The sequence below is a fragment of the Crocodylus porosus genome, unplaced genomic scaffold, assembly GCF_001723895.1.
Source record: "Crocodylus porosus isolate Cpor-Errol unplaced genomic scaffold, CroPor_comp1, whole genome shotgun sequence".
Lineage (NCBI taxonomy): Eukaryota > Metazoa > Chordata > Crocodylia > Crocodylidae > Crocodylus > Crocodylus porosus.
The window spans coordinates 146904263-146921409 of record NW_017728906.1 but is presented as its reverse complement, the minus strand read 5'-3'; the positions used below and the strand labels follow the sequence as shown (position 1 = coordinate 146921409).

Sequence of the window (17147 nt, the reverse complement as noted above, 5' to 3'; positions counted from 1 at the left end):
GGCTGTTCTGGTCCCTACTTAGGAAGACGGAGGCAAAGAAATCATTAAACAAAATCTTTGATCAAATGAATTATGTAAACATAGTATTGATGTAAATATTTTCCTGATTAGGCCAAAAAACTACCAGGTTTAATGTATAGTTAGCTTTAAATCAGGAAGTTTTAATGGTTACCAGCCAATAAAAAACAGTCTTTCTTTAGGAAAATGATAAAGGTATGAATACAACATGAGATTAAAAATGATTATTTAAATCATGGCTTTCTGCTTTCTGATTTAAAGATTCAAGATTATGGTCAGTAACTTGTATCATTTTGATATAAATCAACCACCTGGTCTTTTGAGGAAATAAGTATACCATTTTTCCTATTGTTTATGACAGGTAGGCCTATCATTTCTTTCTATTTATCTTTAGCAGTTTAATTGTACAGACTCGCTATAATAAAGTACGTTACTATCTACAGTAATTTAAGAGTGTAATTAGTGAGAGTAATTTTTGGTTTTTGTTTCTTTGCAGAAATTTCCAACTGAAGGGCTTGCAAATGTGGTACGAAATGTATTTGACTTTGACTCCTACAACAGTGAAATGCGTGAGACTCTTATCAACACTTTGCACAAACATGGGATACCTATTGGAGCAAAACCAACCAATATACAGCTGGCTAAGGAGTAAGACTAACATAATTTAAATTAAGAAGACTGATCTCTCTCAGCCATTTTTCACCCTGTTATCTTGCTGCTAATTGATTAAGAACATCCTGGGATACTTGAAGATAGATCCTATTTTGGCTGAAGTTTTATTTTCTAGAAATAAATTATGCCTGACAGTCAGATATAACTGATAAATGTAGTTCTTATTAATTAGTAATATTTCATCTTTAACATCCATGTAAACTTTGATAGCTTGTATGATAAACAGATACAACAAAATAAAGGGAAATATTTGTTTCTTTCTCCTTCTGTGTTTTTATTGAATTACTACTCATTTTTCTGTTAGTTACCATAAAAAATCCATTTTTCTCTGATAGATGCAGAAATTAGTACTTAATCTTCTCAAAAGGCAATATAATAGCAGTTCTGCATAACATAATACATAGTAAGCTACAAGAATGGTTGTATTTATTTGTCTACATAACAATTATTTTTTAATAATCAAAGTTATTGACTGAACTTGTTACACTGTGTACTTTTGGAGAGGTTAGATCCAAAATAGCCAAGTCATTATAAGAGACTAAAATATGAAATCGCAACTGATTTGGTCTTTAAACCTTTACATTTCATGCTTTTAGGTGGAGATTATTTGATGATTAAATCATATATAATAGAAGTAGTTTTTGTTTTTAAATCTTATTTTCTGATGTTTTGAAAATTTAATACCTTTGAAGGGTTCTGTCAGAAAAATGAAGCCATTAAACTAATATGAGAACTCTTAATCTGAAAACAAATATTTCCCTTTTATGGTGAAAACATAGGCTATATTTTAAGAAAACTTTGCTTTACTCATGATAGGTTTCTTTTATATTTGCTAAGAAGCAGCTGAATTTACTCCTTTGGCAAAATGCCTTGATATCAGGTGTTTGTACAGAATTCTCATGTAGGAGCACCACTATAAACTATAATCATGCTTAGCAACCTACATAGACATTTTGAAAGGAGGCTGGCAATATAATGACTGTATTGAAACTTTTCATCTTGATGATTGAGGAATTATATGCTTAGCGAGCTGATGCTTGAGTAACTACCACATACTGCAAGATGACAGTGTGCAGTATTCCTGAAACTGTTGTCGGTGACTCCATAATTTACTTGCTTAATATAATTTACTGACTTAAATTTCAAAGGCTTACAAGTGCAATCCAGTTCGCCAGTTCAGATTTGAACAAGCTAGTTAGAATATTAAATCTACAGTGACCATGTCTACACATGCATTTACACCAGCTTAAATTTACTGTACAGTAAATGGGAATAGGCCAGCGACTACATATGCACGCATTAACAAGCATTAACACTGTGTGTGGACTGACTTGAGATTACAGTTAGTCCCAAGTCAGTCCACACACATAGTGTTACTATGCAGTAAGGTGTTTACACATGCGTTACAGCACAGTAACTAATTAGGTGTAAATTTGATATATGTATGACACAGGTTTCAATTTACGTTCAGGTTGGTGTAAGTCATCGTATTTATTGCACAGTATAGGCATTCGGGTATAGATGTGTCCCCACACTGCACAGTAATTTCAGTTACTGCACAGTAAATGTGCATGTGTAGACATCCCTGGTTTGTTCTTGTGGGCTGTGGGATTAGCTACAAAGGTTCATATATGGATTATATGCAGTGATTGGATGCAGGTTTTCAGCCCACAGTGGATAAGAAGGTCTGACCACCCATTCAGATCTTGTCCTATGCTGTTCTTCCACACAGATTGCAACTGTCATGTCTAGAATTTAGGTTTGGCCCATCCTATGTTTTTAAAGTGTACAGGAAATTAAGAAAGAACTAATGATGTTGGTTAGAGTCAGGATAAATACGTCTAGGTAATAAGGCAATATTTCCACAGAGCTCTGCAGGTGTACCTCAGGCCTGATGTGAAAGACTACTGGTAAATATGATTAAATTGCAATATGTTTTGTGAAATAAGCAGGTAGAGACTAGGATGAGACCCCTGAATTTCTTTTCATGCATGTCCTACCCATTTGGGATTCAAGATTCTGACAATCCTGGAAAATTAGGAAACAGATTTTTGCTGTAATTATGAACAGTTAGAATCTATAAACCATTAGAATCTGGTTGGTTGACAGGTGAAAGTTGATGCACCATCTGAGTTGTATGGGATTTCGACTTTGTGCATTAATATATATATACTGGATAGCATCATTTGACTTTTTATTTTATTATGCTAAGCAGTTCATATTTAGCATAGGTTAATTTTTGTATCTAACCTAAATCCTTCAAGCCAAAGGATATATACAAACAGGAATTATCTCACCCAGTGGAATGTGATGGCTGTTATTTATTGTTTAGGGAAACAAAAATATTTGAGGCTTATGAGTAGCACATAGGAATACTAGACAGAAGTTTAAGACAAGAAATGCAGACTGTTGTATCCAATTGAAAGTGTAGGAGCAATTTTAAGTAAGCAGGGTGAGGTTACACATAAGGTTATGACACACTAGTCTACTCAGTTCCCCAGATTCTTGCACGCTATGGGTTATTATGAAACTCCCCACTTGTCATAGGTCTTGATCTCATAGTAATCAAGCCTATTCTATTAAATCCCCCTGTAAATTTCTCCCTTACAGTTTCACAGCTCTGCGTACTGATATTAATCATTACTGTGCATGCTTCCTTTCTCAGACCTGGTTGAAGAATGTCTTGCATTCAAAAGCTTGTCCAACTTAATCCTGAACATGTAGTTGGTCCAATAAAAGATAGCACCTAAAAATCCTTCTCTTTCATAATTCTTGGACCATCATGGCTACAACATCACTCCATTGTTACCCATGTTGGAATTTTATCTTGGACTCTGGAATTGAATATATTCACTCTCATAAAAAAGTTAGGAAGGCCCTAGCAGTCAATAAAAAAAAATCCTATAACAGCAGCATTGGAGAGAAGTTATCAGCATAGCTTTATAGAATCTTACTCCATTTATCAAAATAATTAAATTAATTGTAAAAATTTTGTTTCTCCTCTCCACTTTCTCCATCCCCCTACCTTAGTGTCAGACTTGCCATGAAATTCTGAGGCAGGTTTTCACGCTGAAGGAATCAAGAGACCTCAGAGAAATTGAGTATGTGCTCAGAGAAACATCTTTTGGCAATACTTACCATATTTGTTCTTTTTAAATTTGTTCTCATCCAGCCATTGACTCAATAGTATTTTTCGCTTCAAAGGTCTTGCATAAAGGCAATACAATATCATTTAGTAGTGTCAGTGAGTACCAATAATTATAGGTTGCTATGCAAAATTATTTTTTTCTTTTTAAATTTGGCTGGCCTCTTTAGTTTCATTTAGCAAGTTTGGAAACAGAAATAATACCACACTATTGCTGTGTTGCCCATTTACTTAATCATACCTTATCCCAATTTCCTGTTTTCTCAATTAAGTAATGCTTTCCCACTTTAATCATTTTAACTTTTTTTCAATTCCCTTGTCTTTTCTGAGATAGTATGACCACTATTCAAAGTATGGAATCTATTGTTTAATATCTCCTTTTTAAAGCAGCCTAACATCTTGTTTGCCTTTTGACAATTACTCTGATTCAAGCCTATGGCTTCACTATCCTGGCCAATTTTTGCCTAGAGACTATGGTGATACAAATAAATATATCAGAATAATTCGAAACCTATTCAGTTAAATGATACCTGCCTGTCAGCATGTTACCTTGTGTTTGCTGATTTAATCAGCCATTGATCTGTGGAGTTGTCCTATATACTGGGTCCTTTTGGAGTACCAAATTTTGCATTCAATCAACTGTAATTTGACTAAGATGAAGAATATCTTATTTGCTTTGTTGTCAGTAATATTCTTGCTCCTTCTTCAACCACCCAGCTGCCCTCATCTCCCCAGCCCACAGATGTTTGTTGTAGTGATTTTTATTATAATTAGTTGTGGTTCCACAGCAAAGATTATTTTGCTTTTTTCATGGAAGTATGACTGCTAAATTATGTCTCCTGAAGGGTAAAAACAATAAGCTGCTTACAGACGTAGGGGAAAAAATCAGTGCTTTACTGGTGTTCCCACACACCGTGCATGCCCAGAAGAGGCATTGTGTCAGGTTGACCCAGCTCACCCAGTGTCTGTACAGCTCACGCACTTCAGCAGGGCTTTTTGGTGCTTTTATCTAATAGCCGATTCAGTCAGCTATTTGATTAAAATAGATTAATTCAGCTATTACATAAAAGTACCAAAAGTGCTGCTGGAGCATGCAAACTATACAGATGCTGTTTTCTGTGTCTGTCAATGCCCTTGATGGATTAGGACTGAGGCATGGTTCCTGTGAACCACTTGAGCTGAAGGGACGGTTTTCTGCATTGCTTGTCAGGTAAAGGCATGGGGGAGTACAGTCCTATGCCCTCCCTCTATTAATACTTTAATTACTACCTCTACAATCCATATGCCCTCCCTCTATTAATACTTCAATCAGACAGTTCTTGGATGAAGAGCAGGGATTAGATTATCAAAGAGACTTCATAGATCCAAATCATATTTTGAGTGGAATGGGATGAAAGTTTCTTTGTCAAACAGACAACAAGTCCATAAATAAAGCATTACTTTGATTCACCAGGATGAGCTTTTCTCAATACACTAGTCACATTTCATAACTCCTGCCTGAGGCTATGCCAGTTATGGTATCTAGCTTCAGAAAACACAAATTGCATACAAAATAACTTTATTCTTATCAATTTAGGCTCATCATCCTGGTGGAGTCAAGAATTCCATTTGTAGTATTCACCACAATTTGACAAAACTTTAAATTGGAATAGAAAACAATTCTCAATATAGCAATCATATTCTTCCCATATGTATTTTTTTCTAAATTAGATGCCAAAATATATAAAGCCAGCTAATTTTTTTCAAATCAAAAAAGGGATGAGCCAAAAGAAACTACATATTGCAGATGTCATTAAAAACCTTCTCAGCAACATATGCCCCTTAAGAATTGTCTACAGATTGACTGTCTCTTTTTAGAGTATGGTACATGAAGGAAGTCAAACTAAATAACTGTTTTATGTGGAGTTGCTATGTCAACTGTAGGTCTTGGGACCATCCCCTTCACTGCACAAAATCATTATTTACATAACAGTCTCATGTCCTGTGGTGAATTCTGAGTGTAAAGCCCCAGGGTAAAATAGAAGGAAAGCAACAATTGGAACAAAATATTTAAGTGTTCTTAATCTACAGAGCATGACAGATGCATCCACAATCAAAGCACTGAATAGGTAATCATTCAGTGGGATTTACTGTTGTTAAGTCTTGGCCCTTCTTACAATCTTATTATAAGAGGAGGTCTGTAGGGACATAGAAACAAGTTTTAGCTTTTTAATAGAGGGCATGAATGAGAGTTCTGGGTTGCTACTGCAAATTATAGGATGATGATGCTAAAGTAAGGCTTTCACCCAGGCTATTTCTGTATCACTAAGCTGACCAGGTCTCATTTGCCTTCACACTTTTACCAGTAACAGTTATTACTAATTGAAAATAGAGGGATGGTACACATTGTGGCTCAGCTGAACCCAATATAGCTGTTTCTTCTGTCGTCTTTCTGCATTGTGTGGTGCAAAAACCAAACCAGCATAATTAACCACTGTTTCAGTAAAAGGTGAATAATCATAGTTTCATTTCACTACTGCAGGATAAGTGAACATTTGTTACAGCTGATGCACACTCACAAGCAGTAGGTGTACATGTACACACGCGCGCGCACACACACACACACACACACTTCAAGGTGAAGTAATCATCTCTCTGTCCACATACTCAATATTTCGTTGTCTCCCCTTCTCATAACAGTTGCTGTTTCTTCGTTTTGCTCCAACATGGCAGGAATGCCTGCCCCCACCTATTAGCTCAGCCCTCCTGTCTCCATTGAAAAAAAATCTTAAAACTTATTCTTTGCCTGTCAGAAGTCTGAGACAGGAAAATAACTTCCCTTAGATGCACAGGCTGCATCCAGAAGTGCATGGACATTTGGTTCCCCAGGGACAGCTAGTGGCAGTGCACCTTGTGCCATCTCTAGTTGTCCCCAGGGAACAACTTGCCATGCGTACTCTGGCGCACGGCAAGTTACCCTGTGTGGCGTAGAGGAGGCTGGGACCAGAAGTCTTACCTGGGGTCCTCCTGCAGTTCAGCAGCAGCGATGCTGCCACACAGAGCCTGGCCGACAGCAAAGCACAGCTCCAGTTGGCCAAGCTGTGGCTTTGGTCAGCACATGCTGCTGCTGCATGTGACACTCTGCTTTTTTTATCTGCAGATTTTTTTGAACCTGGATATCCAGGGCTCAAAAATCCCTCAGAGCTGCTCCCTTGCATTGTGAAGAACAACAGAACGTGTGGTACGTGGCGCCACAGACTTGTCTGCGGTGTCACATACTGCATGGCCACATTCATCTGGATGTGGCCACAGATGCTTCATGAAACTGTCACAACATGCATATGTGTTGCTGTGTAGTCACATGATGATGTTATTCTTTTCCTTGTTTTTCCCAGCCTGTAATTGTCTGTATATGACATTTACTAGTCATATACCTATGTAGACTGTGTATTTCTCAAGTAAAAGACTGTTTTTGAGCAAGGTGCCGCCCTAATTTTGAGTGCTCAAGAACTGCAATAAAAATAAAATTTCGGTGACAGATGTGATATTCTAAATTTCTGTCATTGTTTCTGTTTATTATGTATTTAAGAAAAGAGCCTCGGAGAGGGGTCTGAGTTGTTGTTCTTGCAGATATAGAGATAGATATGCAGAGGGCTGGTGGTTGCAAGGTTTTGCCTAAAGCTAGTTGCCATGCTTTCAATCTACGAAGAAAAAGTACTTAGGAGAAATTAATCTTGAATTTAGCTGTGGAATGATCTTAATAGATTCTCATTCATTTAATTCATTCTAAGGAAATATGTGAACAAAGAATTTATGCACTCCTGATATTATTTTTATATAGGGTCAAAGTAGCACATCCAAAGTAAGGGCCCTAATCTTTGATGTTTTGTATAGGATATAGCCCAGATTCAGATGTGTCTTTGGCTCGTAATTTATGAGCTAAAGACCTGCATGTGGAAAGGATCATTTAGCTGTTCCACCAGATGGAGACATCTATTATTTCTTTAATTTTTAAAATATGTATGATTATTTGTGTGGCTGTTGATCTTTAGGGCACTGCAGTTGGGAATAATGTGTAATGAATTCAAAACTAAAGTCCATATCCTTGTGGAAATGGATCTTACATTGTGCTGGCAGGAGTTAATTTAACTCAGTGTTCACTTCAGGTATGTTAGAACTTACCAAGTTCATAGTACCCATAGAAAAACTTAAGTATTTTCCATATTTTCTTTATAACAAAACACAAAACAAAACTACGCATAATCCTCAAAAATGGCTAGAAATGTTGTTAGTTATGTTTAATTCCTCTTAAAATTCCTAGTATGGAATTTATATTCATGAATAAACCAAATATTCAGTTGGCTGACTTAACACTCCTCTCTGTTCATAAATACCTAATCACAGAAATACATGTGCATTGGAACTTTATAGCTTTAAGATATTTTCCTGATTGTGTTGTTTTTCACTCTGGCTTAACTCCCGTTTGTGATTTGGGAAGGAACTGGGTAGAATGGTTATTTGGAAAGAATTAAATAGGAAAATTAGGCAAGGAACTTTTAAAAGGATTAAAAGTCTTAAACCCTGAAATCAGTTGTGTTTATTAGTAGGTAAAGATCATAAAAGCTGCATCTGCTGATTTAGTGAAGAATTTGAGGTAATGAAATAATTTCAATCTACTTTGAATTGCCCTGATTCTGTGAGCTAAAATCATTACCATTGCTGGCTGAATGTTGACTTATGTAAAATGATTTAATGATGTCAATCCATTTCTTAATTGAAAATAACAAGATGCATATCTTTGGCAAATTCCTGCTTGTTTCAGCAAATGGGCTAAGGATTAAATGGGCATGAAGACTGTACTACATTCTCCCCTATGCAGAGGTCCTCCCAGGTTGACTAGGGTACATTGGCCAGCCATTGATCACTGATAAATGAACAATCTCTGATCACTAATTTATTTTTCTTGAATTATTCAGAAGGAGCACAGAACATAATTTTTTCATTCCTAACCTTTTTTCCTACTCTCTGAATGAGGAGTGAGAGTTTTAGGTGCATTCAGACCTATTCTTTTGGTTTAGGTTTCCTTCTGACCCTGAGAAAAATAGCAAGAAGAAATGAGTCTCTTCTAACTTCAGGGGCTATTATTGTAAAATAATTTTAACAGTAGGAGCAGACACAGACAAACAGAGTGGGAGAGACCAAGCACAGACTTTTAACAAGCAGTCTAAGAGAACTTTCTTAAAATATGCTTGAGAGAGACATTTTTAGAAGGTGGGTGAAGGGATGTCTTCTATTCTCATGCCAAGTTCTGTAGCTATACAAGAAGGGGTTTAAATGTCTAAAAGAATCTCGCAGCACTGCTACACTATTGCTTTCTTGTACAAAATGCAAATCAGGTAGCAGACCTACTAGATGCATCTACTAGAAGAGATCAAAGGGAAATTTTCTGATCCTATAACAGAGCATCGGTTCATTACTTTTAATGTAATTACGATAACCATGTTAAAGCATTTTACTGGCTGCTGCAAGTAACTTGAGAGGCAGTGGAGGAAGACAAAATTGTGTGTATGTGTGATCCTTTTTTTCTGTGAAACAATATTATAACACACCAGTATATTCAATTATTATATAAATATTTTCATAGTAACCTTTCATTGATGAAAACATGGGGGAAGGGGTGTGAGAATTAGGCCAAGAAAATCATCAAAATTTCATGCAAGTTGCCTTACCCTTTCTGCAGGATTGACAATAAGTTGTGCTGTGGACAAGGAAGAAAAAAAGTAGTAGAAGAAGTAGACTGATAAGCAGTAGCATAACAATGAGGAACAAGACGGTCATGAGTTTTGGGTGCTGCCTAAGGGTGAAAAGTGAAAAGGAAACTTGCCTCCTGTCCCTACTTCCCTTCCTCTCCCTGTACCAGTTAGGCCATTGGTATAGCATCAGTGTCTAACTTCACATGTCCTGTGTGTCCCATCCAACTCTGTGTCAGGGAATTAATGTAGCTGCTTGTACCAATAATGAGATACATTTACTGCACTTGTTCCTTTAGAAAATGTATACATATCACTGAGAAGAGCTCCTCACCTTCATCCTGGCCCAAACAATATAAAATCCAAAGACCACTTAATATATTTCACTATATAGCCTCAGCAATTCAGACTTGTAAGACCATATGTTGTGAAAGTTTCCTTCTTTTATGATGTCGTTTAGATCCTAAGAGTACTTATGTTTTTGCTGTCAAATGTAAAAGAAGTACATAAAGAATTGTACATAAAGAAGTGTTTTCAGCATGAGAATTTCAAAATGGCCTGTTAAAAAAATAAATCTGTTGTTAAACTTATTCCTTTCCGAAGGGTCTTAAGTTTTTTGTTTATGTGTTTTTTGACAGGCTACCATTGCCAGATCATAAATTTATGGGCTACTGGAGAGTTGGTCAGTCAGGGAATGCACAGCAAAAACTGCTGTGCCCAACAGAATCTCAGCACATAAATGTAAAGGTTTGTGTCTTTTTTTTTAATGCTGAAAAATAATGACTGTAGTCATCAGTTCTCCACAGCAGTATAATACAAATCTGATCAGGATTTAAAACTACATAATGTGATATATATTTCCTTTAAAAATCTACAATCTTTAATCTTTGTAGAAGAATGAAATAATGGAACCATATTAAGTATATCCAGTAGCATAATAGACTTTAAAATAGACAGTTTTGTGTACCTTACATATGTAGAAAATGCATTAAGATCAGCAAGAGTCTGGTTGGGTGGGAGGACTTTTGAGGGTTAAATTCAGAACTTGAAGTGGTCTTTTTGGGACAATGCCATTTTTAAGGAAGCGTGGAATCCTTGTGAATGATTGAAATATGTCCAATTTCGTTCCCCAGGTCTGCACCCATCCCACTGTTCAGTCTGGGATGACATGGAAAACTGGAAAGAATCTGTTTTCCAGTTTTATTTCACATGCTTCCGAATTCTAAGACTTTTGGCTTCTTCAAATGTCAATCTGAGCTTCCAGCCTAACCTCAGACATAATCTGGGGTCTTGTAGAGCACCAGTTCCTATGGTCAACTTTAGTAATTATTATTCTAAAGTGAGGGGGAAACTGTTAGTGTGATAGTATATGTTATAATATCTAGTCGCCATTATTCACACTTTTTTTTTAGGGCCCAGTATATTTAAACATTCAGGGATTTCCATTGGAACGGCATGAAGCTAGGTCCCTCAGTTTCACAGAAGAACTTGCTTTTTGGACCCTGCCTTTGAATGAGGTGAACTTAGTCTGTGACATCGCTGTAGCACAAGGTACGGGAAAATATTCCTAACTTTTATAATTAATCTACTGTTATATTATGTAAAATATATATGACAAATTGGACAAATAACATAAATGTCCCACAGCATACAATATATTATACGCTGTATTATACATGTATTGTTTGTAGTCCCTTTTTCAGTTATTGGAAAGCAATATCTGATTACAGCTGATTAATCTGTTTATACTTTACAATAAAAAACCTAGCGTGTGTACTTATGGTGAGACACAGCATGCATTTCTAGGGACCTTTGTAATTTATTGAATATTGCTCATAATAAAAAAAGGCAATGCTGCCTTTCTCTGCTTGTGGTTTCACTAACTAAAAATGCTCACAAAGTTGCTCACAAACTTTGAATGACCTTGAAATTGAAATTAGAATTTCAGTTTGATCCTGAGAAATGTCTTGAGTGAATCAAAATGTTGAAGATAAAAAAAAAACTTGCCATGTACATTTTCCATTGTTATTTTGAATTATTAAATAATGCATTGGTGTTTTGATTCCAGTAGGAAGGATGCAGTTAAAAAAAATTAGATCGAAAGGCTTTTGTGTTCCTTAACATCCTTTCTTTTACAAGTAAAATTGTGTATGCTGTGCATGTTGGGATCTTTAACAGTTGATTTAAATGGAATCATCATATCTTTGTCTAGTGCACAAAAGTTTATTAGACTTCTTGTGAAGGGAGATGCTGCTCAGTATAAGACTAGTAACAGAATCTGTCTTTTAAAAGTTTAGTTATTTTATACAAGCCATAGCTCATCCTTGATATTTGTACAAACCTGCCTTCAACTTCATTCTGCTATAGTTTGAGAGCACTACACATTCTATGTTTACATTTTTTGATATTATGTACTGTTTTAAAGTAACATTATTTTAGTGTATAAAAACATCATATGGTTGACTGGTAATATGATTTTGGATACTTTCATTAATTTTGTTTTATTATTTTATTTCAGAAGAAGAGGCTGACAATATTCTTTATGTGGCTACATGCAATCCGATTTCTTTATATTTTATGAATGTTTCCAGTAAAAATGGATACTTTGTAGATTTTTATGACGTCTTCCCAAGAACAGTTGGAAGTATGTGGCAACCCTTTGTGACTGTGGCCCCACTAGGAAATCCACTGAAAGGTCAAGTGATTCTACATGAACAGCAGGTAAACAAAATGCAGTTATTTCATGCTTACGAGGAAAGTAGTACTGCATGGGGTAGGATCCTTGGAGTGTCTCATGCTCTGAGACAAATATGCACACTTCTGGATAGTTAGCTTAACCACGTTCTGAACCTTCAGCATTCTTTCAGCTCTACTTTTCATGTGTTTTTTTCTTGCACTCTTTCAGCTGATTGGTTCTATCCTTTTATGTCCTTTTGCATTATTAATTCTTAGCTCTGCCCATTTATCCAGTTCCTCTAAGTGGTAAAAGTAGACTATAAACTATTTGAGGAAGAAAAGGATATTATAATTTTGGGTTTAGAGTGTTCAATAAGCACAATACTGGTAATTTTGGAAAATGTAAGTTAAGCTTTTTTAGGTTATGAATCAAAATCTACCCTCAGCTTTTCTAGTTTTGAACTTTGAATCAAAAGAGGAATGTCTTCTGAGTTACAAAAGATATGTTGCTTCAGTTGTTTTCATGCAACTATTTTTTGTTAGCTTGTGTTAAATACCGTGATATTTTCTTTCCTTAATATGTTCTCTAAGCTTACAAAATTGAGACTATGACAGATGGTGAAATAAGGAGTCTTGATAAGAAGGCACGATAAACCACAGTGGAGAGAGGTGTCAGAGCTGCAAGGTCTAGATCAGGATTTTAACTTCTTTAGTCTTGGTTCTGTTTGAGCCCATCTCTTTAATAATGTAGCAATACATTTCTCCCTGGAACTACTACTAGAAATTGATTAGAACATTTTCAGTTGAACACCTTTTGTGCAGGGAAAGAGGAAGTGAAAAAAATCAGTCAACTAGATGTTAACATACTAAAGAGGAAATATTACATAAAATAAAAATGATATGAGTTTAATAATTCAGTCTGAGACTTTGGGACATTTCAAACTATCACAATTGTTTGATAGTTATGACTGGACATCCCTTCCAGCCCTAATTTTCCATGATTCTGTGAATTATTGGTCATAATTTGTCCTATTTCTTTTCTTGTTTTTCTTGTTTTTCTTTTTCTTCCTCCTTTTGATGGGTCTGTCCCCTTCTTAATTTGTATTCATTGCTAACTTGAAAGAACCTTTCTTGCAGTGAGTAGAGAATTAGAAATTTCCAGCAACAGCACAGCCAGTGAGGCATCAAGTGTTTCTCATGCACTTAGCTTCCAAGAAAACAATGAACTTTGTCATATACAAAATAGAAGCAAACTTTTTTGACCTAACGTTTATGGCCAAATTCAATGTCTGTATAAGCAAGTGCTACTTTATTGACTTTATCTGTCTGTATTAGTTTTGACTTGGATTTCTAGGATCCCATTTTCCTAGGTGCCATTCTTGATTGCCATATTGTGTCAAGCAGCTAAAAAAAATGCCATTTTGCACAATTTTAGGAAACACATAAGTTTGTAAATTGTAAAAGAAATGGCCCTTAACCCTGTGTCCTGAGTGTCTGAGAATGTTTAGAATGCTGGGCATTTTGTGAATACAAAGACAAGTAATAAATATTCTCTTGTTATATTTTTAAACTTCTGGAATTCCTAAAATGAAAATAATTGTTGTATTAGTCTTATTTTTAACCAAATCACAGCAGTATTCAATTTCAGTGAAAGGAGGGGTACATTTTATCAAAGGCTCTTCTGTGAAATATCAAGCAGTTAACTTAGTGACTGGTTTTGCCTGTCCTCCTGAAATACATTTTTCAATTACAGTCTGGATTAAAATCAGAAATAAAGGCTGCACTGTGGGAAGGCTGTTATGGTTCAGTGCCCCATTCGTGGTGACTTCAGTTCAGCCGTAACCTTCTTTTTTCTTCCTTTGACCTTAATTTTGAATACTGGCAGCTTCAGTCTTGCCTTTCTTAGTGAGTGCCACAGTTGGACAAAGATGTTCTAAAAATAAACCTAATTACAGTGCTGGAAATACTACACTAACAGTAATATTACTGAAGGTTTTGCAATATCTTGGAATTTCTTCTACCAAGTTAATACTAACATAGGTCTTTCTCATCAATTCTTAAAATATACTTGATTAAACTAATAATTTGGTTATAAAATGTCAGCATATTTTTAAGGCCGTGTTAAAAATAACTTGAGTCCTGTAATGGTGGTTTCTTACACAGAAACAATGCAGAATATGATCCCCTTGTGGACATTGTATTTGTTGATAACAGTGCCACTTTGTTTAGTACACGTCTCAAAAGCAGATGCCAAGCACTGGTGTACAGGGGTCTGACCAAGCCCTGAACCCCATTGCTTTGTGACTTAGAGCATTAATCCAGCCCAGGGGTCAGTAACCTCCCCATCTCCGGGCACACGTGCCAGAGCATGGCACACGAGACCATTTTGCTTATCATACTACAGCTGGCCTTGTCTCTGGACAGCTGCCTTCAGCCACAGAGCCCAAGCCACTTGCAGCAGGTGGCTGGGAGGGTGCAAGTCCTGCTGCAAGCAGCCCGGGCTCCATGCAAGACTGGGCTCCAGAACCCCAGCCAGGCTTCCTGGCAGTGGCAACTGCAAGCGCACCTTGGGAACTGAGCAGCAGCACATGGGCAGGTGGTGAGGAGCTGGGCATCCGCAAGGAGTGCAGTGTGTTCAGCTGCATCAACTTGGGTATGTGACACACAGAGCTGGATGTACCACATGTCATCAAGTTGGGCCTGGTGGAGCTGCAGCACAGGTAATAGGGATGAGACGGGAGTAGTGCAGCCTGGCATCCTCCCCACAGGAGGAGGGGCAGCTGTGGGTGCTGCCTCCTGCCAGCTGCAGCCCTAGCAGAAGAACCAGGCACCCTCAGCAGCCCACTTGGGTGGGCTCAGAACTGTGCCATCTCTGTGCCTCAGGGGTTGTCCTTGCCATGTGTGCAATCCAGGAGGCATGCTTGGGTCAGCGAGGCAGTACCATGGAGCATCAGGCTGCAGAGGGCAAGAGCTTAGTGGATGGAAGCTCTCGGTCAGTTGAGGTAGGTTGCGCTCCCCCAGTTTCTTCCCTACTGTGCACTCTGAGGTGCACATGCAGCTGCTGCTGGCAGTGAGTTAGGCCAGGACTCTGGACCCTGGTGCAGCCACTTGCCGGCTCACAGTTGCCTGCTGTGAGCAGTCTGGGCTCCATGGCAGCAGGCAGGGGCCTAGAGCCCTGGCCAGGCTCATTTCCAGCAGCAGCTACATGCGCCCCGCAGGGAGCATGGCAGGGAAGAGGCTAGAGCTGCGCTGCCACAAGGATCAGGCCCCTCATGGCTCCACTGCCATCCACCCGTGGCACGCCAACATCTTCAAAGTCCAGATTGTGGGGGGGTTTGGCACTCCCAAAAATGTTGTTCACCCCTGATTTAGCCTCTCCCTTAGTTTAAGGTTTGAACTGGCCCTGTTTTTACATCAGGCAGACCAAGCATAAATTTGTTACTTCCGACAATGAAGAAAATCCTTGTGGTGGCAATTTCTTCACCTAGCTTTTGATGCAAGATTTGGAAAGTCAGTATTAGCAGCTCCTGGGATTAAGGACTGGCAGGTGGGCCCCAAAAAGACATGAGATTTAACAAATCCCTTGGTTATTGAAACTGGGTCACTTGGTTCAGGTAACATAAGAGCCAGCTTGTACTTTTATCCAACTTGTACTTTAAATTTAAATTAATTATCTTTATTTCAATTTCAAGAGCAAGTACTTTTTAATTTCTCCCCCCCCCCCCCACTTTTTTGGATCTTTATGCTTCTGGTTCCTGCTGAATCCAGAGATACCAATGTAATACTATTGTGAGAATCTATCAGATCATGAAGTATTTCTCATCTCAAATCACAAGCCAGTTGTTCAGAAGGTTTTCAGGAAGCCAGTTAATTTTAGAGAAGCAAAAATTTTGGATTTTTCAAACATCACTGAAGATCATGATTAAAAAGCACAAAATCTAGACTTTTAGTCTCAGCTCTGCTGTTCTATGTGGCATTGGGAAATCAGTTCACATTAATTTAATAGAAGCAAGAATTTTGGATAGTTCAAACATCACTGAAGATCATTACTAAAAAGCACAATATCTAGGTTTTAATCACATTTCTGCTGTGCTGTGTGGCACTGGGAAAATTATTTGGTGTCTGTGTATTTGTACATAGGCTAAATTAATTTATAATTAGTAATCATTTACTACAGTGATGAGCACCAGAGAAGGGAAAATAAAGTGAACTGAGTACAGGATGTGAAATTTGAGTTTCACCTCGGCTTTACCATTGACTGCCTGTGGCCATGGACAAGTGCCTTAACTTCTGTATTTTGCATTTTCCGCATATCAGTGCAGAGAGTGATAACATCTCTACTTCTGGGAGATGTTGTGAGCACTCATGATTTGAAAATGGAAAATGCTATAATAAATAGCAATACCAATCACAGGTATGTAAACCAGGCCTCCAGTCTGTCCGAGGTTTCCACTGAGTTTTTGAATAAAGAGCCAGAAGGTTTCCAAATTCCTTATACAAATCAAAAGCCACTAAAAAAATTAAGTGCTTGCTGGCCATTTGCTGCTTTTAATGCAAGACATTCTGGTAATTAGACAAATCACTGTTTTATTAAAGGTTTTTTGAGCTGAATGTTTATAACTAAGTTATATTTTTAAAAGCCTGAAATATATAACTATATTGGTAAAGATGAGGCAGCTGCTGCTATTTATTATTTCTCATATAATATCCATCTGAACTAAATAAAGAACTTTGCAGTAAAATAAGATAAAAGGTCTTAGTTTCTACCTCTTTTAGATAAAATTACCATAAGATGTGCTTTGTTTGGGTTTTAACTTCACTCTATAGTCACAGGAATTTACCAAATTTTAAGTCACCCACATATTCCAGGTCTGAACGCTCACGTAGGTTCTTGGCCAGAGTGCAGG

The 17147-nt window shown here is 37.3% G+C and overlaps 1 protein-coding gene across 1 annotated transcript in view; it reads left to right on the top strand.

The window, feature by feature from the left end:
* The window catches only part of VWA8 (von Willebrand factor A domain containing 8), a 305200-nt gene that overhangs the window by 189086 nt on the left and 98967 nt on the right, over window positions 1–17147 (top strand). The window contains exons 26-29 of the mRNA XM_019528508.1: window positions 515–666; window positions 10203–10311; window positions 10977–11115; window positions 12086–12285. Of these exons, the coding sequence (XP_019384053.1) occupies window positions 515–666; window positions 10203–10311; window positions 10977–11115; window positions 12086–12285 (600 nt within the window). The remainder of the gene's footprint in view (window positions 1–514; window positions 667–10202; window positions 10312–10976; window positions 11116–12085; window positions 12286–17147) is intronic.